At 54.0% G+C, this 25819-nt stretch overlaps 1 protein-coding gene across 7 annotated transcripts in view; it reads left to right on the top strand.

The window, feature by feature from the left end:
* CTBP2 (C-terminal binding protein 2) overlaps window positions 1-25819 on the top strand; it is a 165151-nt gene that overhangs the window by 117449 nt on the left and 21883 nt on the right. Inside the window, exon 1 of one of the 7 annotated variants that reach the window (XM_032607314.1) lies at window positions 8328-9999. The exons of the other annotated variants lie outside the window; for them this stretch is intronic. Coding sequence (XP_032463205.1) covers window positions 8328-9999 — 1672 coding nt within the window. Of the gene's footprint in view, window positions 1-8327; window positions 10000-25819 lie in introns of those variants that run through there. 7 annotated transcript variants of the gene reach the window in all.

Genomic DNA, 25819 nt, shown 5'->3' with positions numbered 1-25819 from the left:
TAAACCGGTGTCTATTAAACACGTAGTTATAAATCCTGGGAATCTTTGTCCCCAAGAGGACGAGAAAAGTCAGAAAATGCTGCAGGGGTGAGGTGGAAGAAGACTTTTTCCCCAGTGTCACTGTGCTCTTCTTAGTGGGATGAGCTCGCCGTTGTGAAAGTACGTCTCAGTGGACCGTTCCCCCGAGAAAGTTCATTCACGGTCCCAGAATATTCAAGAAGCAAAGATGTTGTCTAAGAGCTTCTAGGTCGTCGAGGTGGTGGAAGTGGTGAGGGTGTCCAGGCCCAGCTGTGTGCTCCCTGCAGGGAGGACCGGGGTGGGGGGCGGATCTCATTGCCTGGCTCACACCCATCAGAGCCCACAGGGCAGGACTGACCTGTACTTCCCCACGGGAAGAGCATAATCTATAGACTCAGGCCAGGATCATTTTGTCTTTTATTTGTGTGCTTTTTGTTTCACCTGTCTTAAAAAAAATGCATTATAGAATCACTACTTGTTTTGTTTTTTAAAGCACTCGAAGCACCTTACCACGAAACAGCGTCGAGACCATCTATAGGCAGTCCACAATTATTTCTAATAAATGTCTTTAAATAGCCCCAAAATGTAGATCTTAAAAACGGGATTCATGGTGTTGCTATACATTATAATTATATGTTTGGATGAGGCAATTATGTACATTTCCAGTAATCACGTGATCAGTGATAATTACATTAGCTATGTAAATATACAGTAGTCAACCAGACATGACTTAAAACTCTGTAGTATAAATGGATATAATGAAGCCACGTCGTGCTCAGGTAAAGGATCGGAAAAGGCAGGGGGAATGGCCAAGTTGAAACTTCGTAGACATTGTTCGTGAGGGATAAAGATCAGGCCCTGGTTTTAAGATAAATTTGGAGAGCGGCCCCTCCCCTGGGGTTCCCGCTGTCGCCTCGGGACTGGGCCCATCGAGCACCCACACCCGGCCCTCAGCTTTCTGCAGATGAGAGCCAGGTTCCATGTTGTATTATTTCTCCATCGTTCCTCATCTGTGAAATGCAGATTTAAGCTACTCTTTGCACTTGTTGACTTGCTGATGGGCTCTCACCTCGGTTGGTGGATTTTTTTAAACTCCCCACATTTTTAAAAGCAGCCTGTTAAAGCTGCTGTGTTTCCACTTTGGGGTTTGGGGTGTGGTGACTTTAGTCCATGGCCGGGTGTGGGCGTTTGTCAGTGTCTGGGTTTTGTTTTGCAGCTGTTGCTCTGGCTCTCAGGCCCACCGGGGAGGGTCACGCTCTCCCCCAGGTGGGCGACACCTGTCTCTGTGCCCTTTGGGATCACGCCTCCCAAGGCAGTGTGAGCTGCCTGCCTCGTCTGCTTTGCTCAGGGTGTGTTTCATTTTGGTCATTTGCAACTTGGAGGAAAGAGGTCTGCTCCAGGCCTAACGAACGCCTCACAGGGTTCCAGCGCCTCCAGGCCAAGCCTCCTTTGTCAGAGTAGGTCTGAGGACAGCAAAGTGACCTGGCTTTGCAGAGCTGGAGGCCCGCAAATGGTGCCCCACGGGAATTCAGAGGCTGTCCCACATAGCTCAACCTAATCACAAGTGTTTGGGGTGACCGTGATGCCAGAACTCCAAGATGCGCTTTGCTGCCAGCTTCCCACCCTCTGATCCCTTTTCCAGAACCTTACAAATGACGGGCGTGGAGTGAGCCTCCTGTCCTGACTGACTTATACTCAGCTTACCAAACCGTTATTTGCTGAGCATCCAGAACATTGATGAACTCCCTTGCTCTAGAGCTCAGGCGCGCCCTCCGTCTCCAGAGAGGCCTCGGGTGGCCCTTTTGAAATGCGGGCTCCCCTTCCAGGTCCGGGGAATAGCCTCCTGGGTACCAGCAGTGGGGCTGTGCAGTAGCCGGAGGAGCATGTTCTGGACATCGCTGTGCACCTGCTCGCCGCCGTCTCCACACTTCGCGTCCTTCTTGCGTGGCCATCAGAGGGGCTGGAACACCCATCAGCTTGTTTCCCCACTCCTGGGAAACAAGAGGGTCCTCCCTTCCTGTTCGCACTCTGGAATGGGTGAAACAGACAGTGTGGACGATCAGTCCTTTCTTGTCCTCAGAAGGTCTTTAAAGCCTGTCTTCTTACTGTACGATCAGGGCCCGGGTGAGAAACAGCGCTGCGGGCCGGGACGGTGTGGGTCCCTGCCAGGTAGTGTCGGACGTTGGGGGCTGTCGTCTTCCTCTGCTGTCTCTGCTCAGTGCCCACTGTGCCCAAGTCCTTGCAAGTGAGGGGCTGTGCTTGCTTCAGCCTGGACCTGGGCTCAGAGGCTGGGGCGGCCGTGGGTCAGGGCTCCCTGGTGATCGTGTGCACCTCTCTGTCCTTTTCTCCATCACAACATACTCTCCTTGAGGGCGAAGACTGGCTGTTGCCACCAAGTCCTGTTCCTCGTACGGAGTCCTGTTCAACAGGTCAGTTTTTACAACCCGTGAGTCAAACAAATGAGCTCATGGTGAATGCAAGAAGGACATGTCAGGAGGGGACAGGGCTCTGCCACCTTAGTGAGAAAACCATGGGATGTCTCTGCAGGTGGATTCATTCCCTGGATTATTTGGTACTCTCACCTTTGATAGGTGGCAGATTTCTTTGGACTGGGGACAGAGTGACAGCGGGGGACTGAGGAAGCTTTCTGGAGGTGGGTTATTTGAGCTGGGCCCTGGCGGGTGGAAATGACTGGGGCATCAACCAAGGTGAGAGGAAGCCATTCCTGATACTCAGAACCCAACAGAGATGAGGAGTCATAACACAGGAGCGTGTTGGGGTGAGAGTGGCAACGTCAAGGGGAGTCGGGTCACCTGAGGTGCTGAGACTTTGCAGGAAGAGCTGTTATTGGAGGGAAGCAGAGGTCACTGAGCACCAGCCTGAGGCGGACTTTGCGCCAGGTGCTGTCAAGGATCCAGGAAAGCCTTTGCAGGGAGATTCTGCCCTGTGCTTTGCCAGGCCCTGCGTCCGACCTGGGGTCTCAGCCCACACTTTCTGCTTCACCGGCACATTCAAAACATGCCATAAAAGAGACTTTTTAATCCCATAGCATGTGGGAATCAAGCCTGATTTTCATAACGCGGCTCTCACTAAGTTTTATCATCCAGTCAAGAAATCAAGTCAGGAGCGATGCGCAAGCCTTTGTTTTCACTGAAAATGGCTAAATCGTGAGTTACGGGAGGCCTGGGGCTGTTCAGAGGGCAGCTCATTTGGTTGCAAGGCCCCACCTCGCGGCTTGGGTTTTCTCTGGAGGGCTGTGCTGATCATGTAAAGCCTCCCGCTCCAGGTTGGAAATTAGGAGCCCAAAGCCTGCATCCAAGAGCCTGTGGTGCCGCGTCGATCCTGGGATGCCTGAAATGTCTGGTCGGTTCCGCTAATGTTGTCTCTGTACTCACGTCACTTAGACGGAGGCTGTCTTAAAGCCCTGCCAGACCCTATTTGCTGTTTTACTAGTGTACTTGGGGTTTGTGTCCCCCTCTCTGATTCAGACTAGCCAAGTAAGTTGCTTTGGTAGGGGACACTGTGGGGACAGAAGGAAAGAAAACTTTTTTAAAGGCAGAAAGCTGTTTTTAAACATAAATTCTAAAGCACTTGACAGAAACAAAAACCCAACACAGCCTGTACATATTTAAAAGTAGGAAGTGGGATGTCACGGGCCTATTTTTGGCCGTCTCTGCCGGAAAGCAGAGTGTAACCCACTAACCTCAGCAGTGTCCCCCAGGAGATGCTGCCCCGTGGGGGGGCAGAGGGCGAGCGCGCTGCAGCGGCCTCGTCCTGGCAAACAGCAGGCGCAGGGAGGCATCTCGGGGGCTTTCTTATTTCCGCCCTTGCTTTCAGAGCTGCCTTGGGCTCCTGGCCCCAAGGACTGGAGAGCCAGGGGATGGAAAGCCTCAGGCTCGTGTTGGTCCGGCACGGGGAAGGCCGGCCAAGTAATGCTCCAGAGTCTCCTCCTAAGAAGGGGTAAGCATCCCTTGCCGCCAGGCCGGCGGAAACAGCACAGCTGTCAGGGGACAGGCAGTTAGACCCAGTGACCTTCCTGTGAGTCTGGCCTTGAGATTCGCTGAGTCCACCATATGCCTGATTGTTGTTATTTTCTTTGTTTTAAAGAAAGAAGTGAGGACTAGACCCCAGAACAGTCCTTCTATTTCCCATTCTTTTCAAGCAATTTCCCAGGTCATCGTCTTGATCAGAACATGAAATGCTTGTGGGCAGTCTGCCCGAGGACTGCTCGGCGGAAGGGATGGATGGTCGTCCGCCTCCTGGATTTCCTTCCCTGCTTTTCTGGAACTGTCTAGGTCATCTCAGAGTTTTCAGGTCTCTACGGTCGTGAACTGATGCCTCATGTTGCCCGGGGAATTCAACAATCGGCTTTGGGGGCTGTTGCTTATAACCTTGAGGTTCCTGTTCAGATGATTCTATAGGATCAGCTTTACGTTGGGTTTACTTTGTCTGCAAGAGAATTTGGATTGCCTGTTCCTCAGTTTTCAGAAGATGGCTCTTTCCTTTATGCAATTTTCTGTAGTGAGACTCTTTGCAGGATTAAAAAGCTAAGTCTGAGAGACTCATTAATCTTTCAGATATTGGTCCCATCTCGCTTTATTTGGGCAAATGAGATTTTTCAGAAAATCAGCCCTTTCCTAAAGACTGTGCATGAGCTTTAAAAAAAAAAAAAAAATCTGCCAGAGTGTTTAGAAAAGTGCAAGTCCAGTTACAGGTGTCTTTACCTAACACAGGAAAACATCCGTCATAATATTTGGCGGATTGCAAAGCCGAGGCTGTGTGAGCTTGGGTGGCTTCCAAGCAGAATGGGTCGGAAATTGATGGAAACGAACCTGGGCCTCCTCGCTCTGGGGTGGAGGGTGACGCCTCCCTGAAGCTTCTTCTGCTCACTGCTGTTCTGCCCCTGGCATTACACCTTTGCACCTTCTCAAAAACCTGCTCCTTGTTTCTTAGGGGCCATGGGGTATGCATGCTCTTAGGTAGTCCTGCTGAAGTGGAGGGCTCGAACTGCTTCAGGTCATCCGTAATCTGGGTGAGTTACCAACAGCTACCCCGCTGCAAAAAGATTCGGCACAGATAACTTCTGAAGGGACATGTCTGCACCACAAGTGGCGTTTTGTAGCATTAACGCCACCCCATGTTGTGTTTCTTTATGACAGGAAGGAAGAAGAAGGAAGCATCTAGATGGTATAATACTGTTGACGCCTTAGGCTGGTGCCATCTGTTGGCTCAAGTCTGGGGGCCCTGACTCTGGCAAGGGCCCACTGCGCCTCGTTTCGAGAAGTTGAGGCAGTTGTCTGTTTAGGAGTTACTTTCTGATACTCAAGTGGTTAATTTTATAAGTGGCATTTATATTTGGGGTTTTGGGGAACCTTAGGAAAATAACAGAATTACTTTGTTAAAGAGGTTCCCCTTGTCCAGCACCAGCAGGATTGTTACCCCAGGTCGGTGCAGGGAATTCCAGAAAGCAGAGCGTTGGCTTTTGGAGTTTGAGCTGGGTGCTGTGCACCGTGGCCCTGGGCCAGGTACCCAAGCTCTGCATCCCAGCACCTGGGATGTGACATAATCACTCCTGCCTGTAGAATCGTTTATGGGCAAAACACCCAGCACAAGGCTGGGTACAGACTGAACAAATGTTGAAGCCCTCTAATGAGGATCCTGTAAGGAAAAGACGATGTCAAAGATGCCGTTTTCTGGTCACCTCGAAGGGTCATGCAGGACCGCTGCAGCCCTTCCTGCCCAGCTAGCCGTGTTCTCTGACCAGTGGTGGAAGGAGGGAGGTGGCAGGGAAAGCGACAATGGGATGGAACTTCCACTAGGAGGCCTCAAAGGCCCCTCTTGGCCAAAAGAGCCAAGACCGGGAGAGGGGGTGACAAGGCAGCGTGGGCTGGAGCTGCCGGAGGGGTCATCAGGTTAGTGTCCTTTCTGGGGCGAAGGTGTGTCCCGCCGGACGCGTACACCAGGCTTGTTTTCACACAGTCTTGTCTGCTTGTCGTCCTTGTCCTTCTTAGAAGGGTTACCGCCGAGACTGCCCCATCTTTCTCCACCCTCTCCTTTCCAGAGGGGAGGAAGCTGCGCCCGGCTCTGAACAGTGCCCCAAAGAGAAAACCCGTCTGCCCAGCAGAGCCTGGAAGGGATCTGCTGTAACCAGATAGTGCTGTTTCCATTGAGTTCGGGGCTCTTCTAAGTGGACACATCCTCAGGCTCTTGGTGAGACGTGTAAACATTGTCTTGTTTGTGGCCAGGGCCGTTGCCTCTGTCTCCTCTGCCCGGGCCTTTCAGCCCATGATGGCAAATGTGCCAGCAGAGGAATTAGAGAAATTGGCACCAGCAGGCTGCTTTCATACGTGGAAACCCAACGTTTTGCAGTGTGGCTCGTTCATTTTTCTCTTTTTTTCCTGTCATGCATCCTAGGAGACGGAGGGGACTGGGGGAGGATTTGAGTCTCTTTGCCATCTGCCAGGGCTTTTTCCCAGTTCACTTGAGGCCCTATTGGCATTTTTGGGTCAGAAATAGAGGCCATGGTTTGTGTTCAAGCAGCAGACTGGGGTCCCTGTGCTGTGTCCCCAGGCAGCGCCTGGGCCATTTCCTCAGTAGTCAGTTGGGGGTCACAGAGCTCTGGCTTTTGGGGACCAGTGCTCTTTGGGGAGTAACATTGGTTTAAACAGAGCTTGTCCCAAAGTTTAATATGTGTACTGCTCAGGATGAGGGGGCACTGCCCTTTTAAACTGTCTTGTGTTACCGTGTGCCTCTAGTTCCCAGAAATGGATTTCTACCCACTTTCCTCTTCACAGTAAATTTTCAGTATTGCTCATTCAAAAAAATTTTTTTCTTTTTTAAACAGTTAATTCTCTTTAGCTAAAGATTCTAGTTGCATCTTAGGTTGAGGGACGTATGGGTGAAGACGAAACACTCAAGTTTAATGGCTGCAAATATGCAAATTGTCCCATTTTTTAACGTTCTAACCACACACAGCCCTTGTGGCCTCACGATTCCCAGCTTTTGTTTTCGTCGTGAATTCTTTGTCGTGGAACCTGCAGTTGGAAGATCCCGGTCCAGTCTGTGGTGGTGCTTCTCGGGAACCTGCCTGTATGTTTAAGAAAATATTTTAATGCTCCTGTGTGGAGCTTTCCTTTATCTAAATAACTGCTGTTCTTTGCATTATTGCACCTAAAGTCCCCGGAGGACCATGTAAAATCTTAATCTATGGGAACATGGAAAATGATCCCCGAGATCTGAGCCAGGCCAAGCTTGCTAGAATTCTGCTTTCCTTGCAGACAGATTTAAACGAAGACACTCCTCCCTCCCAGCTTTGCTTCATAATGTTGGGGTCTAGTTGTTGACCTCTGTTGCAGTCTTACAATGATAAATTCTAGATTACACGCATGGGTTGTTTTTCTGTCACCGTTGTTGTTTTTCTGGGCAGTATGAAAGGATCCGTGTTTTATGATAATACGGTAAAGAATCCATTTGGACTTGAGCAATGTAATAACTCGTTTGATTCGTAACCAGAGTCATCTCAGAGCCAGATTTCAATATTGGCAAAGCATCGGGCTGCAGACCTGACCCACCTCTTGGGGAATCTCATGCTCTAGAACTGTGCAAGACATTTTCCTTTTACCCCGCCTGCCTGCTCACATTTAATTTGTTCTCAGCCGTGTGCAATGGATTAACATTTCATCAGGGTAGATTAAGAGTGAATCGACATTAAAGCAGTCTTTTTCTATTTTCCTCCTGTCACTGTTAGGCGATCAGAGGCGGCGGTGGGGGCACCTTCGGGAGGGGGAGGGAGTACTCGTCCAAAAAGTGCCCTGGTGAGGACGGGGGAGATAAGCCGGAGCTTCAGTGTGAAAATAAGTCCCAGTTGCGGGTCGAGAGGCCTGGTTGGAGCCCACAGCCGGTTTCATCAGTCTAACGAGATGTCACATGGAACAAAAGCTTTCGGGGTTTTATTTAGCTCCTAATCCGCACGCTGAGAGAGCCGAGGTCCATGTGAGCGCACCAGCCGGGAGGGGGGCCCGGCGGGCTGGATGCAGCCTCCTTTCTGGGACTGAGCCGTAAAGAAAAGACCTCTGGCGCTACCATTGGAGAGTGAGGCAGAGTTACCGTGAGTGTTGTGTTTTGTCTACTAAGGTTTCGGAGGATTAATAATTTAGGCCGTACTTTGAAATAGAAAACCCACAGTTGGTTGTTCCTGCTGTCTTGGAAGGGATAGAATACAGCCGGGTCTGGGTTTGATGTATGTAATTGAAGATTCGTAAAGAAAGGCTTCCTCCTCTGCCTTGGCCGTAGTCATTTTTTTTTTTCCAATGCCGGTTCCCAGCAGGCATATAAATATCGGTCGATCTCAGAGCTGGGATGCTGCCGGGTGGTACGAGGGCCCCTGGGAGATCGCTGAGGCTCTGGGGAGGAGAAGCTCCCTGACGGACAGAGGCGGAGAGGGACCTTGGTACGAGCGGCCGAACCCTGGGCTGCAGGATGTCACCATGCCCGGGGCCACCGAGCCCTGCCGCTACCGGGAGGCCTTCTACAACTCGGTGGCCGGAAGGAAGAGCTCTGTTCCCGACTTTGCCTTTTACGACAGCAGGCGGGCGGTGATGTCAGCTCGCAGGGCCCTGCTGCCGCGGGATTACTACAGCGACCCGGCCGGAGCCGCCCGGGCCCCCAGAGAGCCTCAGCACCATCACGACCCGGGAGCTGGCCAGCTGCTGCCCGGTTATGGAGCGCTGGGCAGCAGGATGACATGGGAGCCAGTGCAAGGCCGGGCCCCTGTCCTGCAGGACACCGGTCACCTGTACCGGGATCCCGGAGGTAAAATGATCCCTCAGGGACAGCGATCGCAGAGCGAGGCCCCATTGCCTGCGCGGTACTCGGGGGAGCTGGCCGACAGCAGGTTTGGGGCGGAGGCGCCCGCCTACCCTGCCAGCCAGGTCTACAGCGATGTGGGCGAGAGGCCTATGGATTCCGCCACCGCTGCCAGGCAGGCGGCCCCCACGTGCCTGGTCGTGGACCCTGGAGCGGCTGCTGCTTCCGATGCCAGCCTGGGAACAGCCCCGGGCGCCCTGAACCGAGGCTACGGACCTGCCCGGGAAAGCGTCTACCACAGGACGCCTTACGAGAATTGCGAGGCCGACCTGTCCGCCTACCGGGGGCCCGGTGGCAGCAAGAGGAGTGTGATGCCCGAGTTCCTGGCCTTCCTGAGGGCGGAGGGCGTGGCCGAGGCCACGCTGGTGGCCCTGCTGCAGCAGGGCTTCGACTCCCCAGCCGTCCTGTCCACGATGGAGGATGCAGACATCAAGTGTGTGGCGCCCAACCTGGGCCAGGCCCGCGTCCTGAGCCGTCTGGCCAGCAGCTGCAGGACGGAGATGCAGCTGCGCAGGCAGGGCCGGGGAGGCTCCCTGCCCCGGATGCGCTCCAGCAGCTTGAGCCACCGAAGCGAGCTCCACGGTGACTTGTCTGGTCTGGACGCCTCGGCCCTGCGGCCCCAGCCGGCGGGGCCCCTGCAGGCGACCTCCCCGCAAGCTGCAGATCCCACTCGCCGCCCCTCCAGCGCGCCATCCCAGCATCTCCTGGAGACCGCGGCTACCTACTCTGCCCCGGGCGTGGGCGCCCAAGTCCCCCACCTTCCCTCCAACTCTGGGTACAGCTCTCCCACCCCTTGCGCCCTGACAGCGCGGCTGGGCCCTACGTACCCCCCGCAGGCCGGGGTGGCCTTGACTAACCCGGGCCCCAGAACTGCCTACTCCACAGCGTACACGGTGCCCATGGAGCTGCTGAAGCGGGAGCGTGGGGCGGTGGCGTCTCCCCTGCCTAGCTCCCACAGCAGCCCCCAGCTCCTGCGGAAGCCCAACCTCCCCCCGGAGCCCTCCACCCTGCTGCCGGCCAGCCAGAGCCTCCACACGCCCCACTCACCCTACCAGAAGGTGGCCCGGCGGACGGGGGCCCCCATCATCGTGTCCACCATGCTTGCACCAGAACCAAGTAATGCACCCCCTGCCTGCCTTTCCTCATTTGGGTCATGGAGGGGACAGTGGGGGCAGAGATTTGAGCACGGGACAGTAGGTCCTCGTGTTCCTGTGGCTCTCTGGCCAAGCCCGGAGAGACCACCCCTCCCTTGGACTTGCTCTCGCTTACACACACACTCCGCCGAACCGGGCGCCACGGCCAGCTCGCCAGGCGGCGAGCGTTCTCTTGGGTGAAAGAGATTTGTGGTTCAGGCTGACCCACTGGGATGGCATTGCCTCCCCTTTTCTCTAGTTGAGCTCGAGCTGATTTGTGCATTTCCCTTTACAGTAAAGGAAACACAACTGTGTTTATGGGAGAAACCCAGAAATCGTTCAGACCAGGATGAAACCCTCAGCTCACGAGCGGGGGCAGTTTCTCCAGTTCACATTCAGTGGCTTTGGAGAAGGTGGGATATTTGTCCACCACCTCCCATAAATCGTTCATCGTTCACTTGCCGTTAGAAGTGCATTATAGCATGGAAATGCACCTCTGAAGGGTCTACACGGTATCAGAGGTAGAGTTAATGGCTGCAGAGCTAAAAACGGGTGTGCTTCCAGAACTGTGTGTTAAACAGAGCAAGATGTTGAAATCCCTTAGAACTCCCTGTTTCAGAAACAGACTTAGCCTCACATATTGGAAAACGCGGTTGGGAATTCTGCTGACTTGTAGGGAAGAATATATTTCCAAGTTGAGGAAAGAGAGAAGGATCCTAGCTGTTCTCTTCAAAACATGAGTCGAGTGTGATTGAATGCATGTGTTTCCCTGGGCGTCTGGATAAAGTTCCAGGTGGGCATCCTCTGAGCAACACTTAAGAATTTTTATTTCGACTCTGGAATCCTTCCTGGCCATTTAAGCTGTAAATCAGCTTTCTTCCTTTCTTTCCCCCGTCCTCCCCAACATAGTTTAGAAAACTGAATCTTTTTTAAATGAATTTTTTTTTTTCCTGAATAACTAGTATTATAGGGTGGAGATGGTGGGACGAAAATCGTGGTAAAAATGAGATGTACCTTTTTGAAAATACCCCTTTGAAAATAGCCATGGGTGGGGGCTGGGAGCCCGCTCCTGCAGCTCTGAGATACTGCATTAGGGTTATCTGTTACATTGGTGAAGCCGCTGATGATTTGGCGACTCACAGACCGAAATGGCTGTTGCTTTACATGCCGACCTCCGCACACGTTTCTTTCTTATTTCCAAAGGGACGCTGGTTGGATTTTTCTGTTGTCTCTCCCTGTAGATTGTGGTTTTGTCTCATGTGTGGATTTTCTTTTTAAATCTTACCATAAAATTTATTTGACTTTTTTTTTTTTTTAATCAGTGTGTGACAGGAGGAAAGTCAGACAGTATTTCCCAGGCCCTGTGTCTTCCCCTTCACAGTCAAACATTCTTTCTTTGCAACCAACTAATTTGCATGGCGATGACATTTGTTGCTTCAGTAATTTCATCTGATAATGGCTGGGCTTGCAAAGCGGATCTGAAAACATATTCCTTAATTATGTGTTGCTAAGCAACGGGAGGGTTTGGTCATAATCACAGAAAGATTATCTCCACACTGAAGTCCCGGAAAGGTTTTGCTTAAGGAGGACCTGTTAAATTGCCTTCTTTCTTCTCTTTTTCTGTTTATTTTGCACTGCCTTCTAACAAAAACAGTCGCTGTTATTTGGGTACGGGGGTGAGGGGCCTTATTTAAGTTGTTTGGACTGTGATTGTTAACACACGGTTTTGCAGACCGAGGGATATTGATTTTTGTTTCATTTGCATGGCAGCAAGCCAGTGCCAAGAAGTCTGCAGTCGGAAGTCTGCCAGCAAAAAAATTTCTCTGTCAGATGATGTGTCCCGTAGCAGTGGTTCCTCTCATTCCTTCTCGAACGTTCAGTGTGTCATCATAGCCCTCCCCCGAAAACAGTGTGTCAGTGACCGGGGTAGGAGCTTGGCTTCCCCGGGAGCTTTGAGCCTGGATACATGGCATTTTGTGTGGCAGATTTCATGAAGTCAATAGCCAGATTGGGATCTGTCGGAACCTACAGTCCATAACATTCACGGTTAAGGAAACCACTGCAGACCTCGGGTCTAGAAACCTGAAGCTCACAGGGGCAGCCCTACCGCTGCGGCTGCTGAGCTGAAACGGGAGACTGCGATCTTTAAATCCAGATCGAGCCGCCTTGGACATTTGCGGCACAACCAGCATGAATAAATCTTCATTCTGGTTTACGCTTAACTCACGTGTTTCCCTCTGATCTGGAGGGGCAGGGGATGCCAGGAGTTGGGCTTATCTCCTCTCTCCCTGTGGAGTGGTGAGCTGAGTGTTTGCAGTGGGTGGGTTGTTTGTTTTTAAGTGCTTGGTTTTATTTTTATATGCTTTGGGTATTTTAATTTTTTTCATCTTTTGTACATTTTTAAAAGTGACTTTCCGTTTACAGTTATTACAAAATATTGGCTATATTCCCTGTGTTGTACAACACATCCTGGAGTAGATATTTTAATTTATATTTGCTTTTCTCGGTCCATGAACTACCTGCTTCATCTTGGTTGGCTTTGTTGCTGTAAATACCAGGCTCCTGTTTGCTAGTCCATGGACCGGGCAGTGGAGGGTGACCAGGTGAGGACGGGCCCCAGGGCAGCCCCCAGCCCCCGTGATGCGGGATGAGTGGGGCCGCATGTCAGACCCACGGGAGTATCGGTACCCAGTGGACCTGCTGTCGTTTACACACTGACCTGCTCGACTGGGGCACAAGCTGCGGAACCTTCTGGCAGCGGCTCTAACCCAGCGATGCCCCTCCCCCCCATGTCACATGGTGTCGACCTCGGCCAAGGATTTGCCGTCGCCCGAGTCCCCCCTATGCCGGGTGCAGCCGGGTGCATGGCGTGAACAGCAGTGCTGCAGCCATCTTCACGGTTTTGTCCTCCACGAATACAGCGCCACACACGGGCTGCAGGGGCCTCAGAGCTTCCAACGTGAGAGATGCAGCCCCAGCCCGCTCTCTTTCTGGCCCTTTTCAGTTTCCCTCCAGGCATTTTTCTCGATTAAGTGCATCCGTGACCCCCATCTAGTTGCCGGGGGCACTGCCCAAAGACCCTTCAGGACAGGACAGGACAGGGGTGTCTGCAGCCCATTTATACTGGGGGTGTGGGAGAGAGGCTGGTGGTGTCACAGTGTTATCTGTCACCAGAGCTGGTCACTTGCGTGGCAGTGTTGGATGTGATACTGATATCTTGGCACTGGTTTCCAGCACCGTGGGAGTGCATGCCGGGTCTCCTGGGTAGGAAGTCCCATCAGAATCAGAATGGAAGATTGTTCCTGTCAGGCCCACACACGCCTGGTGATTCCGCCTGTGTCCTTGCCTTTGGTTTTGAAGGTCCCTCTGCAATGAAGATCTGTGCTGGGGAATGGGGTCCAGAGGATTCACTGGTTCTGAGGGTCATGACCCTCAAACCATCAGCCTGGAGGAGGCCACCATGAGGCCCCAAAGACACCCTCCCGCCAAGCCACCTGATCACACCCATTCCCCACCCCCAAAGCAGAGCCCGCCCAAGAAGGGTGGGCTCAGCCAAACCCCCCTGCCTGTCAGTATGTGGGGACCGTGCCCCTGAGCTGGCCCTGCAGAGCAACGGGATGGTGACACCAGCTCTTCGTTGTCAGGATCCTGCAGCCTGCCCAGGGAGATGTGTAAAGGAAGTAGACCTCTCCCGGGCTGCGGTCCAGGGCAGGGTTCCTGAGCACAGACCCCTGGGGGCCGGTCCCCTCAGCACTGCTCCAGCCCCTGCCGTGTTCTGGGCTTGGGGTCAGATGTTTGGTGCTCACAAGTGGATGCACCCCAGCCTGGGCTTCAGGTGCATCCCCCCACCCTCCGCCCAGTTAATACATAAAAGAACAGTTACTGCAGTGTGAAACAAGGGCCAGGATAGGGACACACGTGGGGAGCCTGCAGCACTCGGGGAAGCATCCCCGAGGAGCGTGAGTGCACTGGCAGGGGAGGCTGAGGGCAGAGCTCAAACTCCAGAATGACCGTCAAACTGCAAGCGTTGTGGTGGGGCTAAGGGAGAGGACGCTGCCCAAACCAGCCCGAGGGTGGTTGTACGTGTAGGTGTAGCCCGAGAAGGCTGTCGCGGTCCTGGCTGTTGCCCAATGACTCCCTGGAACGGGCTTTCTTGAAGAGTGATGTACCTCCACGGTCAGGAAATCCTAGCCACGTGGAGCTGGCAGGGGACTCATCCAGGGTCACCCAGCAGGACTCGCCGCCTCCTCTGGCCGGGGCCCCTCTCCGCAGCAGTCTCCCTTCCAGATGGAGCCCGGGAAGGAGCCACGTACTTCCAAGGTGCTGACAGCTAGGCCATTCCAAGTAAAACACCTGAAATAAGTCCAAGGTCGATAAAATCGACAGGCTTCTGGTTTGCTTTTGCACTTGGAGGGTCTTTCGGGCTGGCCTCTGGGTGCGGGTTTAGAGTCCAAGGTCGCCCTTTGCTTGGTTCACGCTTCTTCCCTTCCTCACTCAGGGTGCCCCCCTTTGCTGGGCCAGCTTTGAAAGTGGTGCTTTTATCACTGTCATTGTTCCTTGGTTACTTCTCAGGCCGGGAGGCAGGACTCTGGCTTTGGCGCACTCGGCTCAGAGACTCTGGGCTTATCCCACAGCGATCTGTCCCTCAAAGTAGCCTGCTCTGACCTTTTGGGTGTGGACTTGGTCCTGTCCGTGGAGGACAGCGTCTAGGTAAGCTGTGGCCTGGTGGCCTGGAGGCGTCCCAGCTGCTATCTGTGCCAGGGCAGAGGGCCACACTGCCAGGCCTGAGTCACAGAAAAGCTTAACGGGCCTTTCACAGAACTGGGTATCTGGCCCCTTCTGTCAATTCGCCTCTTCTGTGGCACCCCACCCCTAACCCTGATGGCTCAGACCCCCTCGGCAGGGGTGTGTATCAGTGATCGTACAAGGAGTGTGATCTGTGGGGACTTGGGTTTGGACCCCAGTTCTCTGCCTAATAATCTGGGAATACCCCGCCCCTTACGGGTGAAATGGGCTCCCGGCCACTCGGAGGCTCTGAGGTCTTCGTAGGTTTTCTGCCTAATGTGATGTGAGACGCAGAGGAGGTGGTTAATGAAGCTATTCCTTGCTGTGCTTTCCTGCGAGTTAGTTTACAGGAACTGATCTGTGTTCTCTCAGAGGAAGATGGGGCTAAGACTGTTGCTGGACACCGGCCAGCTCTGCCCAAGCTCCTGTCACCAGACCCTCTTCGTGTGGCCTGAGCAGCACAAGTTGCCCGGCACAGGCCAGCCATGCCCTCTCATCTCTAGATGGGCGTTTGGTCTCCCAGTTTTACAGAGTGGCTCTGAGTAATAGAGAGCGGGGCCGCACTGGCCTCCGCCTTCAGGAAGTGGACTGTCGGATGTGACATTGGTCTCTAGGTAACAGTTCTGTGTATTAGTATCTCTTTCCAACCCCAAACCCCTCCGGGGATGATTGCCTCTCTGAAATGCTTAGGAGAGGGGGCAGTCTCGTCCACGGTGCCAGTTAGATTTTCCAGGGGACACAAGTGCCTGGGCCCTTGTGTGGGGCGAGGTGGGGCGAGCCTCGGTGCATTTATCTGCCCAAGAAAAGGCAAAGGCAACAGACCCCTTCGCCACATTACTTCTTCACATGACCCTTGCCCTTGAGTGTCCAGTGTCCACTGGACACTGGGCTTCTCTAACTTACATTCTACTGGGTGGACCTGGGTGGGCCATGGGGCCCAGGAAGCAAAATCCGGAGTCCTCACTGGCTTTTGGTATCAGACACCTGATTGGCAAATATTTTCTCCCATTCTGCAGTTGTCTTTCTACTTTCTTGATATTGTCCTTGAAGCACAGAAGTTTTCATTATCGTGAAGTCCAGTTTAGTTTTTTTTCCCCGCTGGTTGCTGTGGTTTTGGTGTCGTCATCCACGATCATGAAGATTTGTGCCTCAGTTTTCTTGCTAAGAGTTTTGTGTAGTGTTAGCTCTTACATTTAGGTCCTTTTGAACCATCCTGAGTCGACTTTAATCTGGAGTAAGGTCGGGGTCCCACCGCGTTCTGCTGCCCATGGATACTCAGTGGTCCCAACACCGTTTTTAAAAGAGAAAAACCAACATGTGCTAACATGGAAGATTCTCAGGTGTTTGGAAGCTATTTCTTGTCCCTAAGATTACACAAGGCAAGAATTCTGAAGCTATTTGATCGGCTCTTTGCTAGTTAGTACGTGGGTTTTTTTAAGTTTAGGAAAGGTAAATAATGCTTTAATCCGTAACTGGTTAGCCCTTGTTAGCAATATAGAAGCTAAAGGCACTTAAGTTAATGTACTGCTGGGTGCGTTTTACCCACCTCTGTTCTGAGGCTGGCTTCCACAAAGGACTTTTTTAGTTGTTTTTCATGGAAAGGGGGGAAAAAACCCAAGACTGTGGACTTTTACTTGCTCCCTCCTGCTCAAGGAACAGGAAGGTACATGGCAGTTAAATTTAGCCAAACAGTGGTGCTCAGCGTATGAATAAAACACCCTTTGCCAAATTGTTAGGAGAGCATAAAATCAAACCTGTAAACACTCGTCCCCACTGAGAGGGTGGGCGGTTCCTGGGGATGCGATCTGAGTGCGGTTGAGAACTGATCCCAGGAAGAGTTTGCAAATGTGAGCGGAACAGCTTCTTGTTTAAACGTGGGAGAGCTGGGTGAGAAAACTCTGGTGCAGAGTTTGTACTAGTAAATGAGGTCTCTGGGCTGTGCTCCCGGGGACGGGAGGAGAGCCCGAACTCACTCTGATGCCTGTGTTCCCAGCGCAGCTGTGTGCAGTGCTGGTGAGGTCGACGGGGAGCGAGTCCTCCCGATACTGGCTTGGTAGGAAAAGGTCGCCCCCCGCAGGGCTCAGAGGGAGCCCCTGGCCCCAAGTTGCCCCTGATACGCCTCTTGCTCTCTACCAGGACTGGGGCTGGAGAAGCCAGCCTTGAGTGCATCTAGGGCTTAACCAGCCCAATAAATAAGAGTAAATGTCACCATTCTGCAGCATTTGACCACAGTTATCTCATCTGAATTCCCAGGAAGACTGTAGGCATTTCCCCTTTCAAGATGAAAATTCTGAGGCTCAGAGAGGTTAGCACTCTTCCCCAGGTCACACAGCAGGACAGGGATTTGGGGCCAGCCTGTCTGACTCCAAACTTGTGCTTGGTCGCTGTGTCATGATGAACCACTAAGCACAGCACGTTAGGACAGCATGGGAAATTCAGCAGTGGTATGAAGTCAGGGAAGGGCGGGGGACACCAGCCCATGCTGGAAACCAGGGTCCATGTCAGCAAGAGGAAGTGAAGAGGGTGATTCCAGAGTAGGAGTCCCAAGGTGCTCTGAGGCTCACTTCCCCAAGTGTGACATTGGGAAGATGGACCTACTTACCCCCCCAGAGAGCTCTGAGGACCACATCCCATGGGCTGGCCCAGGCTTTGCACATGGGTAAGCTCAGTGCTTGTGTGGCCCCAGGGGCACCTGCTGGTGCTTGCCTGTCCCTAGCTGGTGCCCTGCAGGACTGCACTTGGATCCACGCTGTTCTGTTGCAGAGCCAAGCCCCTTTCCTCTGTACTGTGCTGCCCTCTGGGAGAGTCAAGGAAATTAATTCTTCTGTGTGATTAAATGGAATGTAAAATGTTCTTTGGTCCTAAGAGGATTTAAGCCTGGCTATCAGGAAGAGCTCTAACACACACAAGGGTAAAACTGAGTGGATGGAAAAATAAGAACAGAAAAAGATGAAGCTGGGTGGTAAGGCCAGAGCTCAGCACTCTCTGCAGTCCTGTGCACAAGGACAGGTGAGAATTTCACTCTGAGCTTCCTAGCAATCAAAGTAAAGAGGGAAATGAGATCTCTTGAAAGATTCACATTGCTCCTAAGATGGGACCAATGAGCCCTTTGCTCAAAAAAATCCTTTTTCTGAGCAATCACGAGCTGAATTTCTCCCGCCCTCAACAACATGTCCAAAGATTCAGCATCCGCTATAGATGTGCAGTGTTCCCTCCCCATCATGCCTCAACCTACACCCTCCCATTCGCAGGCTCTACTACCTTGTGACAACTTCCTGCATCTCATCTAAAAATTTTGTTAAATTTTTTTACCAGGGCCTTATCCAGTCGAAGTTGATAAGCTCACGGGTGCAGGCTTGGGGCCTGGCTGGGCTTCTCCTGCAGCAGACAGCTGACTGCCTTTCCAGGGTGTCTGTTGCTTCCTTGGCCCAGCCCTCGGTGGGCATTGCCAAGTCCACAGGGAAGTGGCGATTCTTCTCAGTTGAGGGGGCTCTGCCTGGGGAGCTGAATGCTCTCGCCAGCAGCCCAGCCTGAGCCGGTCCCTTCCCCCTCCATCTACGGTGCTTAAAGCTCACCTCTCAACCTAACCGGCTTTTCTGCTGGGGAGTTGTCTATTAAATGCTTTATATTTGAAGGAATAAATATGACTTCGTGATGGGTTCTAGTGTTTTCCTATGTACTGGGCTTTGAGCCTGGATCGCTTTAGACATAAAGTTATAGAGGAAAAGAGCAGGGCGGGGACGTCCAACCAGCTGTTGCACTTGGGAGAATTAGCTTCCTGGCTGCTCTGGGGCCTAAGGGCAGCACGCTTGGCCTCTGGCCTGCCGGACAGCAAGCCTGTTAAAGGGTCCTTAAGAGTCACTTTCCTTTTGGGTTTTAGAGCCACAGGAAAAACTAAGTTATCTGAAAGCCTTGCGCTTCTTCCGTCTCCATCCCGGCCTTGGTGGCTGCCATAGCTAAGAAGCAGGGCGGTATTTTGTTCTTATGGGCCCTTGGTCCAGGCAGTACAGTTAGAAAAATAAGCCTGAGTCTGCTAGGCTCTTCCAGTGGCCTTTAGGGAGAAGGGCATCTTGTCTGTTCCTTAGGGGCCCTGGTGGAGTCGGTCCATCTGATTCCAGGTGGCTAGCCAATCAGAGAGGCAGCAGCCCAGGAGGGCTCGGGGCGTGGAGCACGCGTAGGCCTACCTGCTCTCCTAGTGACGCGTGTGCTGTGGGCCCGGCGAGCCTGGAGGGCCAGCGTTGTCCACTGCTGCTTCCTGTGCTTTGGAAGGAAGGGCCCTTCCAGGCACCAAGAAGAGTGGGGTGTCCTCGGCTTGGTTGGGACCCCCTCCAAGGGGTTCCCTGGCCCCAGTCTGTCCCGACAGTGCTGAAGCCCACCTGCTGGGTGCCAGGCCCCTCCAAATGCTCACCTGGAGAGGGGTTGGGGCAGGTGACTTATGCTGTTAGTGGGTTGACTGCAGCCTCCACTGGTCCCACCAGCCCGGCGTGAGCCCATCACAGGCAAGCTGGTGGCACCCAGGCCGGCGTGTGGGCTGCAGCACCTGCGCCTGCCAGACTCCTGGCATCCGTTTGTTCTTTTCTCATCTTTATTTCACTTTATTTGTCTTAAACGTCCCCTTCTGTTGTTGCCATGGACACATTTTTAGAACTTGAGAAATAACTCAAGTGAAATACCCAGTGGCCTCCGCTGGCGGTCCCTATGCCGTGGGCAAGGCCTTCCTGGAAGTCCCCGAGGCTCAGAGGCTCAGCCCATCCCCTTCTCAGCCCCCGGCCAGGGGGAGACACCGGTCTGGGCTGCTCGGCTTCCCCAGCCAGTGTCGGGGCTCCAGGCAGGGCGCGGATTTCTGAACACCTCCCGCTTGGGGGAGGCTATGGGTGGAGAACAGACTTTGTGTGCCTCGCGTGTGGCCCTTGGAGTTGCTGCTGAGTTTGGCGTTGATAAGAGAACCAGCGATTGCTCCCCCATCCGGGACGATGCTCTCAGGGCGGCAAAGCACCGTCTCCTCTTCCGAGAGGAGACAGCGACCCAGCGGTGCCAGCATGGGTGGCTTTTCCTTTGGTGTTGGCCACACACTCACGAGGATGGTCTCCCACCGCGATGCCCTGGCATCCGGCACCGTTAATGAGCTAATTGTTAAATGAATCTCTGCTCAGTAACGGAAGAAGGTGGCGGAGGAGGCTGTCTGGGCAGGGCTCTGCGCGCAGGCCTAGCGAGATTGCCCAGCACTTGTGGCGAAGGGCGTGGACCGGGTTTTTCCCCAGGCTGATTGAAACCTCAAGGAAACAAACATGGTAACTCGCTACACACTGCGGGTGTTTTCTAGCAAGATGCTGCTGTGAGGAGGTCTGTCCTCCGACGAGGCCTGATGGCCCGACCGTCTCTGCAGTTACTGTTTAGAAGGGACAGACCGTGTCCTCCCTCCATCTAAGGTGGTGACTGGGTTTGAGAGGCCCACGACACCGAACAGCTGTGGGTCACCTGGGCCCCGGCCCTGTCTTGTCCACATGGCCCAGAGCTGGTCAAAGCTCAGTCCTCCGAGCTCATCCAGCCCCGAGGCCCTGAGGCTCCAGGGCCTCAGCAAGCCCTGCCTGGCCAGAGGCCACCTCCGGGTTGCTCCTCGTAAGGACGGTCCTGGAAGGCACATGGAGTCCTGGCTTAATCCCTTTAGGGGCAGAGCAGACGTCAAGGGCCAAGCTGACATCTTCTGGACCAGGTTTCTTATCAGCCGGGCCGCTGGGTGTAGCTGGGTCTTAGGACTTTACAAAGTGAGTATGTGTCCCCGAGAGTGGCTGGGGGAGGGGCCGTGTGCTCATGGGTCACTTTCCCCCTGTGGGGGCTTTGACTTGCCTGGATGTAGCCTTCCCGTCTCCATGGTTCTGAGGGCTCCAGGGGCAAGCAGCAGACCAGAGGGACTTGGGGTGGGCCCTGGGCACGTCTCAGCTTGGGAGGAATGAGTGGAGGGTGGAGGGGCTTTGTCTCTTCCCTGGTGCCCCGTGGACAGTGTCCTCATACCTGCTTGCCGTCTCCCAGCTACCCAAACCTTGGGTTGCCTGCGTGGGCGGGTTTGGGGGTGTGTAGGTGATTTTATTGATGCAATGAAAGATTGCAAGTCAATTAAGGAAAAATGTCTGAGGGCAGCGGTGCCGGCTGCGTGACTTACTACTTTACAACTTGAGGCTGGTCTCAGGTGTTTCCCAGCTCCCAGGCACGTCCCTGTTCATTCTGGTCTGATTACTGTGGTGGAGGGACCCCTGGGCTGCAGAGACCTGTTTTAATCTGTAGGTGACGCTGAGCCACGGTGCGGGGGAGGGGGTCTCTCCAGCGAGCTCCAGAGCAGCTCAGGACTTGGAAAGCCGCCCTAGAGTTCAGAATCTCAGGGTTCCTGGCTCGTAAGCTGGAACCAGAGTGGAGCCGCCACCACGGGGGAAGGGCAGACCCTGGATGCCCACCTCACAGCCAGTCTCCGCCTCCTGCTGTGGCGCTGGTGGCCAGTGGCTGGGGGTAAAGGTGGGCCCTGACCAAGGAGCAGTGGGTGAGCTTGGCTGGCTGAGCCCTATCTTCGGGTCAGTGCCCTTGAGGAACACGGAGACACACAACGTTGAGGATCCTGTCAGCGAGTGGCCTGGGAGCCCCCCCCCCGCTCCCCTTTTGCCCTTGAGAGGTTCATGGCCTATTAGCTGTGGTCTAGGGCGAGGTCCTGAGGCTCCTCTCTTGGACAGGCTCGGAGGAGCTGCCATAAGGAAGGAGGGCCTGGGGAAGGCACAGGCCACTGGGGTGCCTTCTGACTCCTGGCAGTCCCGGTGGAGACAGGGCAGTCCCGTAAGAGAATGAGCGCCAGGGGATTCCATCGGAGCTGTTTGTTGGAAAGGAGGTGCAGAGCATGTGTGCTCCCGGCCAGAAGGGGCAGCCAAGGTTGTCCCCCGCCCCAGGCATAAGCTAGCGGTCACTTGCCCCTCCAGGGACTGTCCCCCTGTGTTGAGAAGCATGCAGAGGTGTGGCCTCACCTGGACGGGAAGCCAGTGGGTCCTCGCACCTGGGGATCTGCTGTTCCCCAAGCCCAGAGCCTCCAGCCCTTGCACCCAGGCCACGTCCCTTTATCCCTCTTCCGGTTCTGCAGGGCCACCCATGTGAGGCTGGGCCTTTGAGGGAAAGCAGACCACATATCACATTTCCCCCAAAGTAGAAGCAGGGCCGAGCGTCCTCAGCTGCTTTGAAATGTGTTCCTTGGCGGCGTATTTGCTTTTCGGTGACGCCCTGCATGGTTCTTTCTGTCTCGGTCAATTGGGAGGGAAAGAACCTGGTCTGAGTGGGTGCTGTTTGCCCTGCCCCCAGTGGGAAGCACCAGCTTTCCAGACAACATCAGGCGCTTCTTCAGGGCAGAGGGGTTCACCAGGAACACAAGAGGCTCCCTTGGGACTCGGGAGGGTGAAGGAGCCCAAACACTGACGACCAGGAGCCACCCTGGAAAGGGCGCATCCAGCGCAGCACGGGGGGCATGTGGGCTCCAGGCAAGCCCGCCCGGCCAGCGTGCGAGTGTCTAAGAGAATGGGTTTAATCAAGTGATAAAGGGTTCTGGTTTTGTTTTTAAGCTCTGCTGGGCAAAGGAGAAGTATCGCTCACTTTTCTCTGTTCCGGTTCCCCGGTATGGTACGGACCCTGCACCGTTCAGGCTGCCGGGACAGTTTCCCTGGGCAGCTCTAAGGAGTCAGTTAAAGTACAACAAATGCTTGTCTTTCTGGAGGTACAGAAGTTGTACTTTTTTTTTTTTTTTTAACTAGATGATGTGCGTCCCACAAGTCTAGACCTCTGCTTAAAGGAGACACCTCATGCGTGCACACCGGGTTAGCAGTGTTCACCCAGCAAGCCTTGAGTGGGGAGGGGGCAGCGGCCTGGGTTCTTGGGAGCCCGGGAGCCAGCTGCCTGCTCGGCCGGCTCTCTGCCCAGCTCTTACCTGAGCTACATGGCCTGAGAGCATCTCACTTGGAGGCCGTGACTCATTAAGATCCATGTTGTATTTAAGAAACTAATCTACTTGTCAGGGCACTCTGTAGCCATCTGTGGACCGAGCCTCCAGCTGCTTTTGCAGAGAACACTAAAATCAGGGCTGAGGAGTGGCTTCAAACCAGCTGCCCCCCGGCCCTTGCCCCCATGGAGCACACCCAGCCTTCCGGGAGCCCCCTTAGCCTGGGTCACCCCCAACAGCCCAGCCCCTGGGTGCTCAGAGGGCCTGGTGAGGCCACATTTCCCCACACTTGTGTTCTTTCTTAATAGCTTTGTTGAGACGTATAACTCAAACGCCTATACCATTCACTCAACGTGCCAGTGTGGTGGTGATTAGTATATTCACAGCTGAGTAGAGGAGCCCGGCTTCCGAAGACCAAGTAGCATTCAAGTTGCGATAGTCGTAGTGAGGAGAGGGCTGCGTGTGCAGTGACCGCTGGGCCTCCTTCCTACCTGGCTGTAACACTCATCACGGGGGCCTGTGGGCAGTGCCCGCACAGGAATACTTAAGAGATAACTTGGGTTCTGCTCCAGACCACCACGATACAGCAAATGTCGCAAATAAAGCAAGTTATACGAACTTCTTGGTTTCCCGGTGCGTATACAAGTTATGTTCACACTGTAGTCTGTAAAGTGTGCAACAGTGTTGTCTTTAAAAACAGTGTTCGCACCTTAATTTAAAAATATGCAGGAGATGGTGACAGTAGACTTACTCAACACGGGGTTACCACAAACCTTCAGTTTGTTTTTAAAAAAAAAACAACAACAACAACGTGGTACCTGCAAAGTGCAATGAAACGAGATGTGCCAGTAGTTGCTGATACACACAGTGATGGCACGGCCATCTGCACTTCCGTTAAAAAAATATTTCACTCCTTTTTATTCCCCAGTGCTAGTTTTAAGCCAGGTTGTCCTGTCTTCAACCTTTAATCCCGCTGTTTTTCTAGTACTTGACTTGGGGCTAACGCTCAGTCAGGGTCGAGTGAAAGTTTCCTGCTGGACAAGGTTCTAGGTGGCTGGGTGTGTTGGCACTGCAGAGCTCAGGTTAGCTGTGGCCAGGTGGGTGGCCTGTGCCCACCCCTCGGGCGCCTCAGGAACCCTGTCACCTTCCCAGGCCTTGGTGCCCTACGTGCGGAGCGAAGAATAGAAAACTTCCTTCCAGAGAGGGAGAGACTGACACGAAACTCCCAGTGCCCAGGCCGTATGATTCAGCATCAGATAGGGCTTCTAGGATGTTCCAGGGGAGAAGAGCTGGGGGTTCATTCAGGAAAGTGAGGAGAGAGCTGTTTCAAAAGGCCACACCAGAATCCTGAAACCACAGTTGGCCAGGCCTTGGAGAAGGGCCCTTGCGAGTGCCGTGGGGAAGAAGCAGCCTAACCCATCACTGGGGGAAGGAGAGAGGGGCTCCAGCCCTGACATAAGGATGCCTGTGACAGTGAATTCATCATTACTGAACTGTCCACAGCTTGACCCCTGCTTGGGGCACCTACCCTGCAGAAGTCCATCCCCTCTGGGATCTCTCACCTTGATCTGGCCTGGCAAGGCCTGGGGACAGGCCTCGGGGGGGTTCTGCAGCACTGGCGATGGGTCCCTGCTGGTGGAGGACAGGTGGGCTCACCGCCTTGGCCTTGCCTTGCTGGGCACGTCAGCTAGGTATTGCTGTGTGGCCGCTCGCTCTGGAACTTCCTGGCTTCTGGGCAGCTGAGCTCAGCTGGGACGGCTGGGCCCCAGCCCCAGGGTCCTTCCTCCCAGTGCCTCCCAGCTCCCAGCTAGTCTCAGGCTCCTGTGTGAATTTGGATGGTGTGACGCTGACCCCGGAGGCCCAGCCTTGGAAGAGGTACCGCAGCACCTCTGTCACTCTGTGTAGTCAGACTGAAGTATGAGGCCAGCACATTGCCCGGGGCTGGGGAGGTGGACCCCCCTCTTGGCGGGGGGAGCAGAAGAGTCACATTGGGAAGGGGGCAGGTGTCACAGGCCATCGGGAACAGTGCCAGGTACAGGTGAGGTCCTTGCTGTGAGGGGGTGGGTGCAAACCCAGGCACCTGCCACAGAGCCGAGCCCCACTCTGGGGTCCCTCTCCCCTTCCTCTGCAGAAGCCCACCCTTCTCAGCAGAACAGAGGGCTGTCCCGGAGTGACTGAGGAGGTCTGCGGTCTGCTCCTGGCTGCGGGGACCTTGCATCCTTCCCCGGGGGCCTCCCTACGTCTCCCCGCTTCTTCCCATGCTCACAGTATTGGTGGAATGTGTGGAACATTGACTTTCACCTTCCTTTACCCATTCCAAGAGGAGGCTGAGCGCACTTAATTAAGCTTGGCCAGCAGATGTCAGCTAGCCTTGCAGGGCAGCCCTCAGGGCATTGTGGTCAACAGGGACTCTGAGGCCAAGAGTGCTGGGATCAATTAGTGATGCCTGCCATGAGCACAGAAGAAGAGTGGTTGTGTATCTGCATCCGTCGTCCAGGTTTGCTTTACTTCCTCCTCTTCCTCAGCCCTGAACACACCAAGGTTCATCATGGCCGTTCAGCTCCAGCCTGCATTGAATTTCAGGATGTTCCGATTTCACTTGGACTGTATTAGACAAGTTGACTTCCACATCTCGGCCCTGATTGAAACGGACACCACGCTGATTCTGTTTTAATTTTAATTTAATTTTATTTTTTGGCTGTGCCGCGTGGTTTGTGAGATCTTAGTTCCCTGACCAGGGATTGAACCTGGGCCCCCCACAGTGGAAGTGCGGAGTCCTAACCACTGGACCGCCGGGGTATTCCCTTTTGAGGAGAGCTGTTTCTTCCATAAGCCAGATTCCCTGTGTGTTTAGAGGTCCCTGAGGGAGCGTCCACGTCTGCTTCCTCTTTGGGTCCCTAGAACCAGGCTGGGCTCTCACATGTCAGAGCTTGGAGGTAAGGAATTGGGAAGGAATGAGGATGGGATGGGGTCTCAGGGTCCACTTGGAGAGGGCAGCCTCGGCCTACAAAGCTGACGAGCAGCTGGAAGCCCGTGGGCCGACGTCCGCTTCAGT

Source organism: Phocoena sinus, chromosome 16, assembly GCF_008692025.1.
Source record: "Phocoena sinus isolate mPhoSin1 chromosome 16, mPhoSin1.pri, whole genome shotgun sequence".
Lineage (NCBI taxonomy): Eukaryota > Metazoa > Chordata > Mammalia > Artiodactyla > Phocoenidae > Phocoena > Phocoena sinus.
The sequence above is the reverse complement of the archived record's forward strand: the minus strand, read 5'-3'. Positions and strand labels throughout refer to the sequence as shown.